This window comes from Panthera uncia, assembly GCF_023721935.1.
Source record: "Panthera uncia isolate 11264 chromosome A1 unlocalized genomic scaffold, Puncia_PCG_1.0 HiC_scaffold_17, whole genome shotgun sequence".
Lineage (NCBI taxonomy): Eukaryota > Metazoa > Chordata > Mammalia > Carnivora > Felidae > Panthera > Panthera uncia.
This window is the reverse complement of record NW_026057577.1, coordinates 127234925-127254888: the sequence shown is the minus strand read 5'-3', so window position 1 is coordinate 127254888 and position 19964 is coordinate 127234925. Positions and strand designations below refer to the sequence as shown.

The 19964-nt window shown below is 48.0% G+C and overlaps 1 protein-coding gene across 4 annotated transcripts in view; it reads left to right on the top strand.

Moving 5' to 3' along the window:
* Window positions 1-19517, top strand: part of PDZD2 (PDZ domain containing 2) — a 363661-nt gene extending 344144 nt beyond the window's left edge. For all 4 annotated transcript variants that reach the window (XM_049648230.1, XM_049648231.1, XM_049648233.1 and 1 more), the window contains 6 exons: window positions 2779-6835; window positions 8092-8209; window positions 12495-12596; window positions 13401-13662; window positions 16163-16297; window positions 17525-19517. In XM_049648230.1, coding sequence (XP_049504187.1) covers window positions 2779-6835; window positions 8092-8209; window positions 12495-12596; window positions 13401-13662; window positions 16163-16297; window positions 17525-17691 — 4841 coding nt within the window. In that variant the 3' untranslated portion in view covers window positions 17692-19517. The remainder of the gene's footprint in view (window positions 1-2778; window positions 6836-8091; window positions 8210-12494; window positions 12597-13400; window positions 13663-16162; window positions 16298-17524) is intronic.
* Window positions 19518-19964: the final 447 nt, after the last annotated feature.

Sequence of the window (19964 nt, the reverse complement as noted above, 5' to 3'; positions counted from 1 at the left end):
TGCTTTTACACAGGTGAATGATATTTAAAAGCTCCTGCATTTAACAACTTTACTAAATCATTGTGCCTAAACTCCTAGTTTTAGTTCCACATCAACTGCATCCATTTTCAGTCAGTTGACACTCTTTACCTATTTGTGATGTGAACCTTAGTGAATAAGTCATGAGATGACACAGAGGGGTTCCTGCCCTTCAGAATCTCAGCACTCTGCTTACATGAGATCAGATGCACCGAGAACTATCTTTTCCCTCACACATCCACAGAATGTAATATTTGAGCCGTGTGCTGAGGTCACAAGACACTCCTGGCCTGCACGGCTGACGCTGGCCCTGGCGGGCCGTCCTAAACACTTAATGAGTCCATCTCCACACACCTGTGGCCCCGCTCTAGCTCGGACGCTGCACCGATGTCTTCCGCGTCCTCCTGTGCCTGCAACATCATTTGTAAGGCTGCTGGGCCTCCCTCCCCATTTTGTGCCATAACTGAGGCAACATTCTGCCCATTATTGGACATTTGGGGAGGTTTACAAGTGAAGGATTACTTTGAAACGTGACGTCAAGGACTGCCTCTATGTCATTTAATCTCCCCCAAAACACTTTTAAGTTACACGCTTTGCAATAAAGTCAAATTGCTAACAAAAACTTAAGGTTTGTTCAGCAAATGCATCTGAAACTGAAGAACGACTGTTAAATCCCTTCCTTTTGTCTCATTGTGACTTTTCCCCGAGTTGGTACCAGCAGAAGCAGGAAAGTCATTCTGAAGGGAGTTCAAAAAGGCAGAGCAGAGAAGGACATGAGCCCATGGATTCGAATCTTGGCACGTCCCTCCCCTTCCACAGGGTCTGGGGAGGTTGTGTATGCTCTCCACGCATGTCTTGATAGGCCGACCTTGCTGTTGCCAAGTGCTGTCTACACAGAGGCCATGCAGTCGGGGTTTATAGATAACAGGGTGGGGTGTGGAGCCACCTTCCCGGGTGACCCTGGCTATAAACTCTGGCCCTGGATCCATTGCTTAACCACTCTGTGCCTCAGTTCCCTCCTGTTCCCAAGTAGATGGTGACAGGACCTACCTCACAGTCTTGGGAGGAAAATTAAGTGCATGAAAAAACTCTTAGCACAGTACTAAGTCCTAATAACTAGTTCTTAATTGTTGACATAGGAACTTCAGGAGGCAAAAGGAATATGCAATTAAGATGATTTGTGTGGAAGGGGTGCCTGGGTGGCTCAGTCAGTTAACTGCCCAACTTTGGCTCAGGTCATAATCTCCCGGTTCGTGGGTTCGAGTCCCACATTGGGCTCTGTGCTGACAGCTCAGAGCCTGGAGCCTGCTTCAGGTTCTGTGTCTCCCTCTCTCTCTGCCCCTCCCCTGTTCACACTCTGTCTCTCTCTCCTCTCTCTCTCAAAAATATTTAATTTTTTGGGGCGCCTGGGTGGCTCAGTCAGTTAAGCGTCCGACTTCAACTCAGGTCACGATCTCACAGTCCGTGAGTTCAAGCCCCATGTCGGGCTCTGGGCTGATGACTCAGAGCCTGGAGCCTGCTTCTGATTCTGTGTCTCCCTCTCTCTCTGCCCCTCCCCCATTCATGCTCTGTCTCTCTCTGTCTCGGAAATAAATAAATGTTAAAAAAAATTTTTTTTAATATTTAATTTTTTTTAATTTTTAAGTAAAAAATTAAAACATTAATTAAAAAATTAAAAAAATGATTTGTGTGGGAGATGTGGAGTGAATATAACGTTTGGGGAGACCATCATCTCAAAGCAGGTGCTTTCATTGTGACTGTTTCCCAGCAACCCATAGTTCCCAAGAAAATAGCAAATCTAATGTTCTTATTATGTCCTTTCTCCCGATTATAAGATGCCATGTGCCAGAGGTGAACAGATTAGCCCGAGTGTGTGGGGGCCTCATGAGGAGGCCCCTCCAGAGCCCGTCTCATGAAAGGACTTCATTTCCCACTGTCGCCGCACGCATTGCCTTTCCCTGCGCCTCTGAGGTTTCATGCACTCTCTTCTCTGCTTTCATTCCATTTTCTTCTTCGCCTTCCTCCCCATCACTGTGTGGCCTGACCCCCCCCGCAGAACTCCCCCCCCCCCCCGCCCCCGACCCCTTCTGTCAGAGCTTCCCAGACTATGTGGCCTTCCAGCTCTCCCAATCCTCTCAACGCGGTCAAGACACAACCAAGGTACAGTGCGGACTTGCCTCCTTCTGTGGCGTCCTGTGTTTCTTCCCAAATTAGCCTCCTCCCTCCTGTCCTGAGCTGAGCAGTAAGTCCCCAGAGGTCATCACTTGACTGTTTTAGACTCGACTCTACAGCTCACAACTCCCACCATAAGGCCAAACCCATGACCTAGAGCTAAACCAGAGACCCGAAGCCTCTGCAGATGAACATAAAGCCAAGGGATCAAATAGAACAGCCTGACCCCTGAGGCCATTGCCATCAGAGCAGACGGTGTAAAGAAACCCAGGGGAAGGGCTTCTGGGGTCCCCATCCTTAAAAATAACCAAAAAGAGAGAAAAGGCAGAAACAAAGGGTTATTCTGCCAGCCAGTCTGAGTTATTTCGGAACGTCTAGAGCAGGGTGGTATTTGTTAGATGTGAGCGCTCTGTAATTTCAGAGGCAAAAACAGAACGACAAGGAGGCCTACATTTAGGCTGTGGGATGTCTTTCTGAAAAAAGACCAAAAATTTGAGAGTGTTTCATTTTCCTTTTTTTTTTTTCAATTGAGAGTTTTTCTCACACATTCCCCTCTCTCTCCCTGCTTCCCCCCTTATCTCCACACAGGACTAGATAGCCCCCCAGACCTCATCCCTACCCCAGAGCAGAAGGGGGCAGCTCACCCTGAGCCCAGCAAGACCTCCATGGACACGGGGCCAGCAAGGCGGCCTGAGGACCGCGGAGAGCCAGTGTCACCCGGGGTGCCTGAGTCTGAGGACAGATGTCATGTGAGTCTCGCCCAGGAGAGCAGCGCCTCCCCAGGGAAGATGGCAGTGGCTCGCCGTGACTTCAGCAACCTTCCAGCAGCCCCAGAAGCCAACTTGCCCAGGAAGGCAGCTGCCCACAGGGGCGCGGGACCTGAGGCAGAGGCCGCGTCTGCAGCTAGTGGCGTCCTGTCCCCAGACCTCGTGTCCCAGGAGGAGAGACAGAGAAGTCCCGGTCACCACGGCAAGGCTCTGCAAGCAACAGGCGTCCTCGTGCCTGCAAATTCCTCAGGCTCTGCCCTGCCTGAGGGAACAGATTCTGTGTCCGAGAGGGCCCCGCAGGCCAGCCCCGCCCTGCCGTCACCCGCTGACCGGGCTGCAGGGGCGTGTGGGGGTGTCTCTGGGCACTGCTGCCCCAGGGAAAGTGGGGGCAGTCCTGTGACTGACATCGACACACTCATCAAGGAGCTGGATGCTTCTGAACCAAGACTTCAGTCTCCTCAGAAAGGGGACCGGTTGAGTCAAGTGGGACATTCTCAGGGTCAACCTCCAGCAGGCACTGGAAGTGGAAGTTCCCACCATGCTGAGCCAGTTGTGGGGAACCAGACCCCCACCCTAAGGAGGGCCTGGGCTGCTGGCCAGCCCCCTCCCCCACAGTGGGCCTCCCAGCCTTCAGTTTTGGATTCCATTAATCCTGACAAACATTTTACTGTGAACAAAAACTTTTTGAGCAACTACTCTAGAAATTTTAGCAGTTTTCATGAAGACAGCATGTCCCTGTCGGGCCTGGGTGACAGCACGGAGCCATCTCTCTCATCCATGTATGGTGATGCCGAGGACTCATCTTCTGACCCTGAATCGCTCGCCGAAGCCCCACGAGCTTCCACCAGGAACAACTGGTCACCCCCTCGTTCCCGCGGATCTTCTCACAGGGAAGACACTACAGAGTCTGAGGAGGAGCAAATCGAAATTTGTTCTACAAATGGTTCCCCCAATCCACCTTCAACTACTGCTCACGCACCTGCCCAGGCCGCACCCTGCCCTGTGTTGGCCAAAGTTCTGCCCTTAAAGCACAGTGCTCTGAGTCAAGTGGTGGGAAATCCACGCGAGAGAGCATCCTTTGTGCCAGGAAACTCATGCCCTTCAATTCCAAACTCTTCCCAGCCATTTCCTCTCTCGGATATAAGCTCTCAGGAGCATGAACTTCATGCAGATGTAAGGATTTTACAGAACCCCAGACCCTCGTGTGAAGAAGAAACCATGGAGGCCACCAGTACTAGCTCATCTGTGGGGAACAGGCAGCCTCCTGAAGCCGCCACGCATTTCCACAACCCTCCGGTCGCTCTCGGCAGTCTGAACACGGTAGATGTTTTAGAACATGACTTGCTGCGTGTCGAGACCCCAAATAAAAAACAAGAGACAAATGTCAATGCAACTGAAAATCAGTCCCCCTGTAGCGTGCATGTCCCTAAGAATGGAGAGTCTGTTTTGACAAATCTACATATCTCCGAAAGTCACGAGCTGGATGAGTTGCTACAGAAACCAAAAATGGTTTCCAGGAGGCCCATCATGGCCTGGTTTAAAGAAATAAATAAAAATAACCAAGGGACACATTCGCAGGGCAAAACTGAAAAGGAGCAACCCATGGCGCCCAGCAGAAGCCCTGACTCCAAAAGTCAGGTGTTGAGTTCCAGCCAGAATTCCAGAAAGGGGATTGCTGTGCCTAATAGCTCCCCCCAGCTGAAAGTGAATCTGGAAAATAAAGACTCACCTAAAAAAAGTTCAGTGGAAACACTCTTAAGTAACTGTCAGAAACCCAAATCTGGTCCTAAGCTGAAGAGACTCAGCATCAAAAGCAAAAGCAAAGCCAGTTCCGAGGCCCCTGCAGCTCACGTTGCCAAGGCTGGTGGGACAGACCCCAGGAAACCCCTCATTTCACCCCAGACCTCCCACAAAATGCTTTTGAAGGGAGCATCTAACCAGTTCCACATAGACCACGAGGAGCTTGACAAAAATGCCACGGCCACCCCCAGGTCCCCCCAGTGCGTGCTGGAGACCAGGCCACCTGCTGCCCCGGGGTCACTGAAGCCGTCAGTGTCGGAAACGAGCATCACAGCGTTCATTTCGCCCCACGCCTCCCCCAGGACTCTCCCTGAGCAGAGTGCATGCGGTAGATCCTACGTGGCTTTCCACTCAGAACCCAACAGAGGCTGCCCAGCGGCCCCCAGATCTCCTAAGTGTGGGCCAGAGACCAGGGCTCCCCCTGTGGCCTTGGGGAACAGCGCGTCCACAGCCACAAATGGACAGGAGGCCCCACCTCCTGGGCAGAGGGAGCGGCGCACGGCCAGCCGAATGGATTCGGCACCAGAAGTAGCCCGATCGGGCGTGACTGATGACAAAGGAGGCAGAATAATTACTGGTGATCCCCTAGAAAGAACAAACCAGCTGAAAATAGTTGAAATTTCTTCTGAAAGAATGCCTAAGAATGCATGTGGTGACAAGCTAGCTGAAAGTGACAGATTAAGAGGGTTCTTGGCCCAGAGCAACTGTCAGGAGAAGAGTGAGATCAGGTTCTGTCACCAGTCAGAGGAGACGTCCTCAAGTCATCCGCCGTCACTCACATCTCGTGCGTCCCAGGTAGAGCAGGAAACCCAGCGATCTTTCAGTGTGGCAAAACTGGCTTCCTCCTCCTCCTCCCCACAACTGCCTACTAGAAAGGTGGATTCCTCGCAGGGGAAGTCAAGTCAGGTGTCAGGCTCCCTCGGGATGACCAAGAACGGCACGTCAGCGGGCCCAGTGCCAGATGACCATCCATACTTCACACCAAGGCCAGCGACCAGGACCTACTCCATGCCGGCCCAGTTTTCAAGCCATTTTGGACGGGAAGCACATGCTCTACACATCCCAGGTCGCTCTCACCGGGACAGCCAGATCCCTGCAACAAGTGGGGGGCTCCTCGAGGCCAAGGCAGCCAGAGGTGGTGGTCTTGGCCTGGCTAACGGACAGGGCGTGTACAGCGTCAAGCCCCTCCTGGAGACATCGAGGAACCTTCCAACAACAGACGAAGGGGATGTTCTTTCAGTGCGAGAGACGAGCTGCCTAGTCACGGACAAAATCAAAGTCACTAGAAGACATTACTACTCTGAGCAGAACTACGAATCTACCTCATTTTTCTCTGTGAAGCAGAGGATCAAGTCTTTTGAGAACCTAGCCCATTCTGATCGGCTAGTGGCCAGGTCTGGGGGGTCTCCTTTTTTGTCAGCGAGCTCCAAGCCTCCCATTGGGAGACGGTCATCTGGCAGCATTGCTTCCGGGAGCCTCAGCCACCCCAGTGACCCAGCAGCAAGGTCACTGAGACGCAGCCTGAGTTCCTGCAGCGAAAGCCAAAGTGAAGCCAGCACGCTGATCCCCCAGATGACCAAGTCCCCATCGAGCACAGCATTGACAGTCTCCCAGCAGAATCCAGCGGAGGCCAGTAACAAGGGCCCTGACTCAGACCCAAAGAAATCACTTAGTCCTTCTGGAATTCCCACCCCAACCATGACCCCAGCCTCTCCCGTCAAAAGGAACAAGTCCTCGGTGCGCCACACCCAGCCCTCTCCCTTATCCCGCTCTAAGCTCCAGGAACTGAGGGCCTTGAGCATGCCTGACCTTGACAAGCTCTGCAATGAGGACTTCTCAGCGGGACCGACAGCCGTACTCTTCAAAACCGAGCTGGAAATCACCCCCAGGAGGTCGCTTGGCTCTCCTGCGGGAGGCCTCAATGGGTCCACTGCCCTTTCATGCCCCATGAAGCGGGGGGACAGGGCCTGTCCAGGAGGAAGCAGCCCTAAAGCCAGTGAGCCTGGGGCACCCAGTTCAGCCCATCATGTGGGTGAAACCACCTGGGATCTGCCTTCTGGAAAAGGCTGGTCAGTTAAGTAAGTATCTGCCTCTCCCCTTTTATTCAAATAAACTGTATAAAAACTTTTTTAATGTTTATTATTTATTTTTGAAAGAGAGACAGAGACAGAGACAGAGTACAGAAAGGGGAAGGTTAGAGAGAGGAAGACAAAGAATTCAAAGCAGGCTCCAGGCTCCAGGCTCTGAGCTCTCAGCACAGAGTCTGATGCGGGGCTTGAACCCACGAGCTGTGAGATCCTGACCTGAGCCGAAGTCGGATGCTTAACTGACTGAGCCACCCAGGCGCCCCTCAAATAAACTTTTAAAAAAATTATGAACTAGTTTTCAATTTTTGGAAAAGGTGCAAAGACTGGCAGAGCGCTCCCAAGCTCCTCACCCAGCTCTTCCTAATGGGAACATCTTCTGTAATCCTGGTCCAGTTGTCAAAAGTCAGAAATTTAACACTAGAAGAACACAGTTAACCACAGACTTAATTCAGATTTCACGGAACACATTTCACTAACGTCGTTTTTCTCTGTCAGGATACCACATTGCATTTAGCCCCCTTTGCTTTTTAATATCACTACTGGAAAAAGACCATGCCTGCAGAGAAAGGGTTTCCAGAATGTCGCTCTGCAGGGCAGTCTTGATGGGACATGGCACTTTTGGCAAGAGCGCCATCAGAGAGATGAGAGTGGACAGGGAGGGCTGCACCTCAGGGGACAACAGTCTGGGCCTTCGAAGCTGACCTGAGTTAAGCAGAAAATTCCTAACATTTTAAAGAATATTTTTCAAACTGTCAGAAATGTTCTGCGGAGCTCCAGCACTGGTTCCCTAACATCCTGAGGTGATGGATCCCAGAAGCCACAGTAATTCCTGTGAATGACATTGCTGCCCAGCACTCAGGATTCTTCAAGCAGTTTGAATTGAGAGTTCTTATGACCAAAAGGGGCACCTTTTGAAGGGGGTGCCTGGGTGGCTCGGTCAGTTGAGCGTCCGACTTCGCTCACAGTTCATGTCATGATCTCACAGTTCATGAGTTCGACCCCCACTTCGGGTTCTGTGCTGACAGCTCAGAGCCTGGAGCCTGCTTCAGAGTCTGTGTCTCCTTGCTCTCTCTGTCCATCCTTCACAGTGCGCTCTCGAGAAAAAAAATAAACATTAAAAAAATTATTTTTAAAAACAAAAGAAAGCACGAAAATCAGAAAACACCTGCAACTTGGTAGAAAGAGCATTGTAAATACAACCTTATGAAAGGAGAAAATTGCCTTTTTCTTTCATATTTTTATATTAGTTTGGATCAACTTCTAGTCTCAGCAGGAGACCAGCAAAGATTACAGTCTGTTTTATCATCAGTGGGGTCAAAATCGACGGTCCCGGCTCTCATTCAGGAAGCGAAAGCACAATCAGAGGTGAGTGGAACCCGACCACACAGGGAGAGGAAGCCGGGGCAGGGCCGGGGTGGGGTCGTGCCCAGGTTCGGGGCAGGAGCTCTGGGAGCCAGGAAGAGCTCTGCTCTGAGCCCGAGCACAGAGCTGCCCAGCTGGGTCTGACCTCTCTCGCAGTTGCAGCTTGCAGCTGGCTTCACAAGCTAGACCTTGACTTGAATTTCAGGTGCCAGATTGGCGCAGCCGCTGTGTTAATTCCCCAGTAGTGACTAGTTACCATCCTCCTCACCCCCCACGCTTGGAGTCTGTCAACAGAGGGTCCTCAAAACTGAACTAGGCATGTTGGAAACATGAGGGAATGGCCACAGCACATCTCTGCACCTAGGTGGACGTTAACTACTTGTCAAGGGAGCCACCTGCTGGGGAAATGAGTTAGCGTGTGTGTAGCCCTGCCCTGGCCCCAGCATGAGAGCTTCTGAAGCCTGGGATTCAAGACAAGGTGGCTAACCGGTCATTAGAAATGCAGTCTTTTGGGGCACCTGGGTGGCTCAGTCAGTCGAGTGTCCCAACTTCAACTCAAGTCATGCTCTCACAGTTCATGAGTTTGAGCCCCGCATCTGGCTCTGTGCTGACAGTGGGCTCTGTCCTGACAGCTCGGATCCTGGAGATGCTTCAAATTCTGGGTCTCCCTCTCTCTCTGCCCCTCCCCCACTTGCACTCTGTCTGTCTCTGTCAAAAATAAACATAAAAAAAGTCAGTCTTTTGGGGCACCTGGGTGGCTCAGTCGGTTAAGCATTCAGCTTCGGCTCAGGTCATGATCTTCGCGGTCCATGAGTTCAAGCCCCGCATCAGGCTATGTGCTGATAGCTCAGTGCCTGGAGCCTGCTTCAGATTCTGTGTCTCCCTCTCTGTGCCCCTCCCCTGTTCATGCTCTGTCTCTCTCTCTCTCTCAAAAAAAAAAATAAACATTTAAAAAATTTTAAAAAAAAATGCAGTCTTTCAATAAATTAGATGTGATGATAGTAACAGAAGAAGCCATGGGTTCATATCTAGAATACTTCTCTGAAGAACATTAATTTCTCAGAACTGCCCTTAGAGATTTGAACCCTAATAAGTGAATATTTGTTTTGAGAAAACAAATATGAACAATTTTTTCTTGACTGGTAATGTACCTGGGCCACTCATAGATCTGAGAACACTGTGCCAGAAATTTCTCCCATTACCCAGAAGGGCTGTGATGTTGGCATCCCCTGAGGAAGGAACCAAGTTGGAGAGGAGACCAGCTCCCCTTAGTTTACACACTCCCTCTGGTCCTCAGCCTGCTGGTTTGGGTCTGTGCAGTTAACACATTGAGACATCCAGCATTTTTCACTTTCAGTGAAAGGGACCGTTCTGTCCTCTCCCTTCTTTCTTCGACTTGTGACAATAGTCACAAGTGTTCCATGCATGCAAGTCTCATTCTGGCATTTCCAGTCAATGTGGCATGGTGGGATCACACTTTGCCGGGTCCCTTGTCCTCCAGACATTCTACAGTGTTAGATAAAATGTAGAAGGAGGGGCGCCTAGGTGGCTCAGTTTGTTAAGCCATCCGACTCTTGATTTCGGCTCAGGTCATGATCTCACGGTTCATGGGATCAAGCCTTGCGTTAGGCTCTGCACTATCAGTGCTCGGGACTCTCTCTCCCTTTCTCTCTGCCTCTCTCTCTCAAATAAACTTAAGAAGAAAAAAAGAAAGTAGAAACAGAAAACCAAAAAGTCTCAACCTACCTCACAAATGAAATGCACGTTTTCAGGGACCACAGACACAATGGGAGACTTTTTGTGCGGGCAGGACGCTGAGTGCCAGCTGGGAGAATCTCCCACCCCGTCCCTCTGGTTCCACATTCACCCCCAGACAAGTACGGTGGCTTGGTGTGGAACAGCATTCCTACTTGCATCAGAATGCATCAGAATGCAGCAGACTGCAGGGAAATGAGCACCCTCATTTCCCTGCAGTCTTCACTTGCTTTCACAGAGCGGCCGTGGTCGGCTTCTAGTGCGCTTGTATCCTCAGACACAATTCGAAAAAACATTTTTTGAGCAAATTAAAATTTGGGTGTACCAGACCACATGCCCCATTTTCATCAAGAACGCCTAGTTTTCATTCTTCTCTCTGAACATGTCTGAGCCTGTAAATGGTTAGACTTCCCAACAAAGTCAAAATCCCCCAGCAGGTCTGTGGAACATTCTAGTGTCAGCAAATGGAGATTTGGTTTGAATGAACTTCTTTGGGGAGACATAAAGTGCTTGGGATCACTCTTTAGGACGTATTAATAGGACTAAACTCTTTTTCTTTTATTTTTTTATGTTTTATTTTGAGAGAGTGAGCGAGCGAGCCTGCATGTGAGTGGGGAATGGACAGGGAGAGAGAAAATCCCAAGCAGGTTCCGCCTTGTCAGTGCAGAGCCTGATTCAGGGCTCAAATGCACCAACCATGACATTATGACCTGAGCCGAAATCAAGAGTCAGATGCTTAACCGACTAAGCCACCCAGGCACTCCTAAACTTTTTTTTTTTTTAATTATGGGTTCCTTCCCCAACACAATACAGAGGTGGTTCTCTCTTTCAGTGTTTTCACCTTCTCTCATCAAAACAACACTTCAGTTTTATTTTTAGATTCTTTTTCTGTTGCTGGGTTGAGAACACCTTGAATTGATGGATTATAAATCACTTCATGGGGAACCTAGCAATGCAGATCTTGAAAAATGTTGCGGAATCATTTTTACCATGTGCGGTGAAGGAAGTCAAAATTCAGAATAATTAGCCTAACTCAGTTATTTTAAAATATTTTAAGGTATCTTTTGTTGGATGCTTGAAACATCCAACAGGACAGTCTTTTGTTACGTAAGCCTAGACACTACTAGGAATGTTCTAGTCTCAAATACAAGTTGGCAGTTAGTTTTAGGGTACTTTATATATTTTTTTTTAATTTTTTTTTCTTAATGTTTATTTTTGAGACAGAGACAGAGCTGACTGAGCCACCCAGGCGCCCCTACTTTATTTTTTTTTTAACATACTTTGTATTTTAGGAATACCCATTCATTAATTACACCTCAAATCCAACGAACTGAACGTGGTGGGAAGGGGTCATAAAACAGTTGGCCTCAGTGTGTTCTCACCCTGGCTCTTGGCACTTCTTCTCTGCTGTGGTTGACCCTGGCCTGACTAAATTATAGACTTAAACAGTTATAGAATGAAGAATTCCCTTCGCGAGGCACCTGGGTGGCACAGTCTAAGGCTGTGACTTAGCTGACTTTAGCTCAGGTCATGATTTCACGGTTCAAGAGTTCAAGCCCCGCATTGGGCTCTGCGCGCTCAGCACAGAGCCTGCTTCAGATCCTCTGTCTCCCTCTCTCTCTGCCCCTCCCTCACTCACGCTCTCTCTCTCAAAAATAAACATTAAAAAAACCAAAAAGAATTCCCTTCATGACCAAATTACGTGCTGTCTTCAGATTTAGGAAGACACAATATGGTGCCTAGAATAGGTCCTATATTGTCCCGTCCCTGCCCCTTTCTGTCCACCATCCCCGTGGTTCTGTAGGTACAGGATGGACCCCCAAACTCCAAGTAAGCACTGCCCAGGATGGGTAGAGGACAGTTGAGTTCAGGAAAGGTGGGAAAGCTCCTGAATAGCCACTGGGGCTCGGTGCTGACAAGCTGTGCAACACAGTGGGAGGGCTGACCACAGAACTTACTAACTCCCAGCACAAGGAACAGATACGTGACCTTGAACAACACAGGTTTGAACTGCACGGGTCCACTTACGCGTGAGTTTTTTATAGCACTCTAAATACACTCTCTTTGTTAGGACTTTCTTAATTATGTTTTTTCCCTTCTAGCTTTTTTTTTTTTTTTTTTTTTTTTTTTTTTGAGAGTGAGCGAACAGGAGTAGGACAGAGAGAGGGAGACCAAGAATCCTAAGCAGGCTTCATACTGCCAACGCAGGGCCCAGTGCAGGGCTCGAACTCACAAACCATGAGACCGTGACCTGAGGTGAAATCAAGAGTCAAGACGCTTAACTGACTGAGCCACCAGGCACCCCTCTGTAGCTTTACTGTAAGAATACAGTATATAATACATATAACAGAAACTATGTGTTAACCAACTGTTTATGTTATTACTGAGGCTTCCATCAAGGGCAGGCTATTAGCGGTTAAGTGTGAGGGGCAGTCAAAATTTATAGGCAGATTTTCCACAGTGTGGGGGTGGGTGCCCCAAACCCCATGTTGTTCAAGGATCAACTGTACTTTTTTCTGTTTCTTTTCACTAGAATAAAGAAGATGTTTGCTTCATCGTCTTGAATAAAAAAGAAGGCTCAGGTCTGGGATTCACTGTGGCAGGAGGAACAGATGTGGAGCCAAAATCAATTGTGGTAAGTGACAGTGTCAAGGTGCACTCCTGAAGCAGCCTCACATTTGATCAGAACAAAATTCACGTCTGTGAGTTCAAAGAATGCTGGTGTTTGTCCCCTCCTCACAAAACAAAAATGGAAAAGTGGGGAAAGTAGGATATGATATATTCATTAGCAAAGATACACATTCTTACCACAGAGCTGACTGATGTATACAGACGGAGTGATTAGATGCAAATACACATCAGCAGTTTTCTGTACCCTCCTATTCACCTAACATTTTATTCTAGCACTAGGAAAACACTAGAATTAACTGACCAAACCCGCATTTGCTTTTGAAATTACTTCCTTCTCAAGAACAACCTAAAATTTTGTATCACTCAAAGGACTTTGAGATCATTGGAGAGGCCACCTTCATTAGGCAAGACCAGGCCCTGTTCATTTTTGTGTTCTTCTTGCCCCCATGGAGTGCCAGGGCACGAGCCCTTCTTAGACACGAGCAAGAAGTTGAGTAAAAAATATATTCCAGGGGCGTCTGGGTGGCTCCATTGGTTGAGCGTGCGATTTCAGCTCAGGTCATGATCCAACGGTTCATGAGTTTGAGCCTCACATCGGGCTTTGTGCTAACAGCTCAGAGCCTGGAGCCTGCTTCCAATTCTGTGTCTCCCTCTCTCTGCCCCTCCCCCGCTCATGCTCTGTCTCTTTCTCAGAACTAAATAAACATTAAACATTTTAAATATATATATTCCATCCCTCACACTGAATAGGTTTTTGGTAAACCACGTTTGTATGATGACTTTGGCTTTTGACTTCTCCTTGCCGCAGGTGCACAGGGTGTTTTCTCAGGGGGCTGCTTCTCAGGAAGGGACTGTGAACCGAGGGGATTTCCTTCTATCAGTCAATGGCACCTCACTGGCTGGCTTAGCCCATGGGGAGGTCCTGAAGGTTCTGCACCAAGCACAGCTGCACAAAGATGTCCTTGTAGTCATCAAGAAAGGGAATGACCAGCCCAGATCCTCCACCAGACAGGAAGCCAATGGGAAGGGCTTGCTATCCAGAAAGACCAGCCTCCTGGATCCTGGAGTAGGTAAGACACCAGTTCAACAACCAGCAGGGTGGGTGCAGCTGGCAGATTGGTTCCTGGTGAGCATGAAGGAACATAACTACTATCATCTGGGTCAGAGAAATCAAATGTAGTGAAGTCTTATGTCGGCAGATGGTTCTTGCAAAAGCAGTGTTACAAGGAAGTTATAAACCACTGCCCCCAGTAGTTAAAGTCATACTATTGAAGATTTTTAACGACCGCTTGACTGCTTCTCTAAATGTGCTAAGAAGGAAGCCCTTTCACATTTATATCTTCTTCTTAGGACTTAAGTGGCCGGTAAGTAAAGCAAGAAACTCTTGTGACAGGGGAGGGGAATCATGTTGAGACTGTAGAAAGAGAAATTCCAGTACTGAGATTTGTCCTCGGAAAATATCAAGGTTTGTATTCTTTCCTGTTTTAGAAGAATGTAAGGAAATGAGGGGGTACAGATGTTTAAAGACAGAGACTATAGCCTTAATCAACCAAGAAGAACTTACAAAAAGACGTTCAGAAGTAAGATTTTCTGTATGCCCTCCACACTGTCACACCAAGGCTCATGAGCAAGGCGTATGAAGTACTTACTCAGGAGGAACTAAGTACCACTTGTGTTTCTGAAGCACAGGCTGATTACGGCCTTCAGATAACTACATCAGACTTCAGTGGTGTCCCCTACCTTGGAGTTCAGGAGTGATGTCTTTAGTCCAGGTGGCATAGGAGAGCCAACGAAGCCCGGGTCAGGGCATTGCCTTCTGGGGAGGTTTTTCTTCCACTCAACATCTCTCCCTAATGAAGTTAAGGGTAGCTGAATTCCTCCCTGTTCACCTTGGCTTCGTGGCAGCCTGGGCTCTCTGTGATTGCTTTGCTGGAAAGGGCACTGATGTCCACTGAACAAACGGAACTCTTCTTGTCCAGATGCCTCCGCAGGCTGGGGGCATTCTCAGCCATCTCTGTTCCCTTGCTTTTGCTCTTCTAGAAAATCGAAGACCTTCCCAATATTGGGAAACACCTTAAGTCATCAGACCTTGTCATGCTCACCTTTGCCCCCGCATAGTCTCAATTGCTTGTACTTTCAGTGGGATCCGGGCAACTTGTCAAAGGAAACCACTTGACATTTAATCCCAGTAGCTTCCAGAGTTTTTAAGACTCATGAACTCGGGATATGGAAGGCTAATCCTGTCATTTATAATCATTAAGTATTCCTGTGGCACCTTCAGAACATCTGGCCTTGAACCAGATTCTACAGAGTTACCAAATTGTAAACACATTCAGTGCCTAACCTTTATTTTTTCGTATTCCTGTTCCTTAAAATGCCCATGCCCAGGGCTCTACCTGAACCTGTGCAGTTCTCCCCTAACACAGAGAGCATCCCACTTGAGGGCTGATGTGGTAGGCTGCACGTTAAAGACACGTAGGAAGCTTTTTACAATCCTCCTGCTCAGTAAATTCCCCAGCTTATTTCAATCATAAAACCTCAGGGATGGGGGTAAAGGTAAGGGCCAGGGCCCAGCATCACAATCTTTTTAAGGTTCCTGGGTGATTCCAGTAGAGTCTGGCCAGAGCTGAGAGCCACTGTAATGGGCCTGTTTTCCTGTTTAACAGCAAGTGAAATCACCTACGGAAAAATCAGGCTGCTCCCATTAGCACATTTCCTTCAGACCACATGGGACGTGGAGTCGCCTTCGTGAAACCACACTAATGGACTGGCCTTTATGTGCAAGAGCAGTGATGCTGGCTAGCTTGGCCTCAACCTGAAGGGGGCAGTTTAATCTGTGGTCCTTCCCCTGCCTCCCAGAGAGCTCGGTGCGCCTTTCCATTCCCCTCAACGTCCTTCACTGAGAAAGTGTGTAAATAAGAGAAATAAAAGGCAAGCTTACAATCTCTATGCAGATCTCCAAGGCGGATTTCAGCCAGGCCTCTCCACACTAGCACACAGAGCAGACACGAGTGTTGCCGTGGAAACGTCCCCCACCACCCAGTGGAGAGAGGAGACGGCAGTGAAGGCAGCTGGTGTGTGATGAAAACACACAACAGGAGCATGTGTGGCAGGAGGAGGAAGGAAAGGAGCTCTGGGCGTCCCTGGGAGCTTTGGAATCCACGGTCACGGTCTCACGTGGGGTCTGGCATTTGGGTGTTGCAGGATTTCAGTGTCAGACTGTGACACACTGCTGCCATCAGCAGTCAGGGTCAGCAGGAAATCGAATTTGACTCCCCAAGTGTGACTTCACTGAGACCCACAGCAACAGCATGTGGGGCTTGCCAAGAGCAGTTCGGAGTCTGGGGGTTTCTGCTTGGGCACAACAGGAAGTGCTTAGAAGAGCACAAGGTGCAGGCAGGTATGGCAGGAACTTAGCCACGAGGCCAGCTCCAAATTTGGGAGATCAACTCTAATGCTGGTTTCGAAGGTAGATGGGACTCCAGGGTGCGGGGGGAATACATTTAGGGGACAGGACAGGAGGTGATGAGTGTCCCTGTCTCTTCATCCTTCCGAACGTCGTTGCTACAGGTAGAAGTGTAGCTTCCCACGATGCTCTGTGTGTTGAAGTGCTGAAGACCTCTGCCGGGCTGGGATTGAGTCTGGATGGAGGAAAATCATCGATGGCTGGAGACGGGCCCCTGGTCATTAAAAGAGTGTACAAAGGTAATGCCCTAAAAAACCCAGTTAGCAGTCTGTTTTCTTTCCATTTGGAAAATGTTCTTATTCTCTGTGACATACAGGGTGTGCTGTGTCCGCCCTGTTGTGTTCTACACATGTGAACACATGTCGCCCCCATGACAGTCCTATCAGGTACTGTTATCCCTGTTTCACCAGAGGAGAGACTGTGCCACAGGGGACCACACGAGCCCCGAAGGTCACAGGTGCAAATGGCAGAATAAGGCTTGACCCCAGGCAGTCTGGCCCCAGGGTCTGTGTCCAACTCCAGTGTTCTTAACTAGTATTAGCTGTAGCTGATGTAAACATACAGGCTAAGTAAGGCCATCAGGGTTGCCAGTCAGGGGTAGTTAACATGGACCAAGATCCCATTCATTTAAAATTGCAATACTAGGATGGGAGTAGAGATCATTGAAACATGTGGTAGATCTGAGGTCTCTTTATGACCCTGCATCGTCATTTAATCTTGGACAGTTCTCAAAGACCTCTTCAGGTTCCTGAGCTAAACAATTATATTACAAATTTTAAATCTAATTATAGAGGAGCCTGGGCGGTTCAGTTGGTGAAGCATCCGACTCCATCTGGGCTCCGGTAGCGATGTCGTGATTCTTGGCATCGAGCTCCACGGTGGGCTGCGTGCTGACAGCACGGAGCCTGCTTGGGATCATCTCTCTTCCTCTAACATTTTTTTAAAGTATAGTTATACTAACAATATCAGTATATATAAAAATATACTAATGTATATCCTATTATATGTAATATGCTATCACAATAGTGAATACTAACGGTATCAGTAACATACACCCATATACTCCTAAGCTTGTTATATAGAAAGCTGCGGTGTAGAAATACATCAGGTTTTGTGTGTAAGTAATCTCCACAGTCCCTGATTAGCCGTCATGGTATATTAGATCAAAGTGGAGCCTGTTTTCCTACACTTATTGGCCATTTGGATTTTAGTTACTGATTTGTAGTTCTTTATCTAGTCTGCGTATTCCCTCTGTTGATTAAATTCATTGAAAATGATTTTCTCCTAGTCCACTGCTTATGCATCTTAGGAGAGGAGGGGGTTACAGATTTGAATATTTAATGGATGTATGCCCTGTGCGTCTTAAGAATATAGGCACTGGGTACCATTTAAATTTTTCGTTTCCTTGGAATTTATTTTGAATACCACGAAGGTGCCAAGCCCTTATTCTGCATTTATTCTCACAGGGGGTGCAGCTGAACAAGCGGGAACAATAGAAGCTGGAGATGAAATTCTCGCCATTAATGGGAAACCCCTGGTTGGGCTCATGCACTTTGATGCCTGGAATATTATGAAGTCTGTCCCGGAGGGACCTGTGCAGTTAGTAATTAGGAAGCATAGAAATTCGTCCTGAAACCATCACCAGTGGTGATGCTCACTGGTCATGCTGGTTACATTTTTGAACAAGCATCTCCTTTTCTCAGTTCCCTTACTTGAGCAAATCAGAGTAACTTCTTCAAACGCTGGGTTCCTAAAACAACACAGGAACACTGATACAGGCAAGGACTATAGAAATCTCCACGTTTTGACATCTACGTGAAGCTGACCTCTTGTGCGTGCAGCAGCGGTGGAGCGGACCCCTGGAAGCCTTTGACCTTGACCACCTCGGCTGGGAGGGATCCTTTCGTTCCAGTGCCTGTCCCCTCCTTTTCACATTTACTGATGGGGACACGAGACACGGCGTGCCCTTCATTCGAACCATTTACCTAGACCTTCGCATCCTTCTTGCCTCCTTTCGCACTGTACCCAGTCCTGGCAGTGAGGGAGGTAACCAGGTCCGAGGGGGCAACACAAATGTCACAACTAAAAGGACTACAGTTTTATATAATTTTGTAAGTAAATAACAGTGCTTTTAGGCACATTCAGTGGAAGGAGCTGTGGGTCTGTATTGTTACCGTGAAAAGAAATGAGACTTAAAGAAAGAAAGAAGATCAGTTATGACCTAACAGTTAAGCTGAGCTCAGGAATTACCCAAAAATGAAAAAGCAAAATACAGAAAGTGATATTTTTTAGAGAGTGTCATGTGCAATGTACGGATGCAGGGTTCAACTCAGTGGATTGTCGATCATCATGAAGTGCTGATCGTGATCTAAAAGTGTAAGTCGTAAGGCTATGTTACAAAAATGCCGTTCTGATAAACCACACTAAATAGCCATGAACTTTGCTGCTTTGAGCAGAAAGTTCCAGCTCTGAAAGCACCTTGCATCTGGTTTGCAACTTGTCTTGAATAAGTGCTTCAGTTCAAGACCAGTCAACCCAAGAGTGGGCAGAAATATCATAGTCACTGGGTTTCCATTTCTATATTTTATGCACTCCAACCACTAATTTAAGCCAAATTTTTAGAAATCTTTTTAGTACCCTTGGATTTATAAACGTAGGCATTACATTTACAATCCAAATGGAGGAACTTAAAAATAATCCTTCTAGGGGACTTTTTTTTGGTTGGCTGGTTGTGTTCCCCTTTCCCAACAAGCTTAAGAAATAGAAACTTTCTAAAGCACTGGACCTCTTTTCCTGACCTGGGTGTGATGTCGGCTCTGCAGTGACTAAAGCGTTTGCTGGTTTTGTTTTCCTGTTTTGCAAATTCTTCCTTTTGCAAAACCGTTTCCCTGCAAAAGACTGTCGTGACTCATACTGCCTGTGAAAACCCATCCCGGCTGCTCTCCTTTCAAAGCATGACTTGTTCGTAGTGGCTGTTCCCATTCAATGCGCTGTTCCCTGTCACAAAACTGGCTTTTCTCCTCCTGCACCTTCTTTTCTTAAATTCTAAACCTTCACCAGCTACATTTACCAAGATGTAAAAAGAAGAAAATGGAGAACAAGGGTGAGTCACTCTTTCAAGGTAAAGCAGCAGAACTATGTAGTTACGAGCCAGATCCAAGGGTGATGCAGGCCAGCAGATCAAGTCCTGGGAGTACAGGTGAGAATCATAACCTGCCTGTGGGAGGACGCCGAGGTATTATGTCGGAGACTTCTTCCAATAACCTGCAGCTTGGGTCTATGGCTTAGAGAAAAGAATGGAGGTCACCGTACCCCCTCCCCCGATCATAGAGGTGCTTACTCACCTTTGTACATTGCTTTTCCAAGTGACTAATCCCAGTAAACCTCTGTAAAGTTGGCCCAGAGGGGTCTCTCAGATGGGACTGAAGTATCTGGCTGGTGAGCCCAGATTTCTCATTTTTTTCTTTCCGTAGGTTATATACAAAAGAGAATGTTGCACAAGAGTTAGCTAGAAAGACCTGATTAATTTAGCTTCTACTATTCACTACAGTTCCAGGTAGGATACTATAGGCAGTCAGTGCAAGGTGCATGCTAGATTGTTTTTAAGTCTCTGGGGTCAGTTTTGTGGTTTCTGCTTTCTTGCCTGAATGGTAAGAGAATATTTGCCTCCACCCTTCCAGCTGTGCCTACCAGTAAGAAATTCACATTCCTACGCAAACAGGAATGTCTACAGAATGGGGAGCAGTGGAACAGTCTCCTTCCAAGAGTCCCTGATCATCGTATCTGAAGAGTGCAAAGGGTAGACCTTTGGCTCACTAAATTGTGTTAAAGTCATCAGCCATTTCTAGTAGATCTTGCGAGAAGGGTTTCCCTGGTCACCAGTTGGAATTGAAGGGAGAAAGCAAA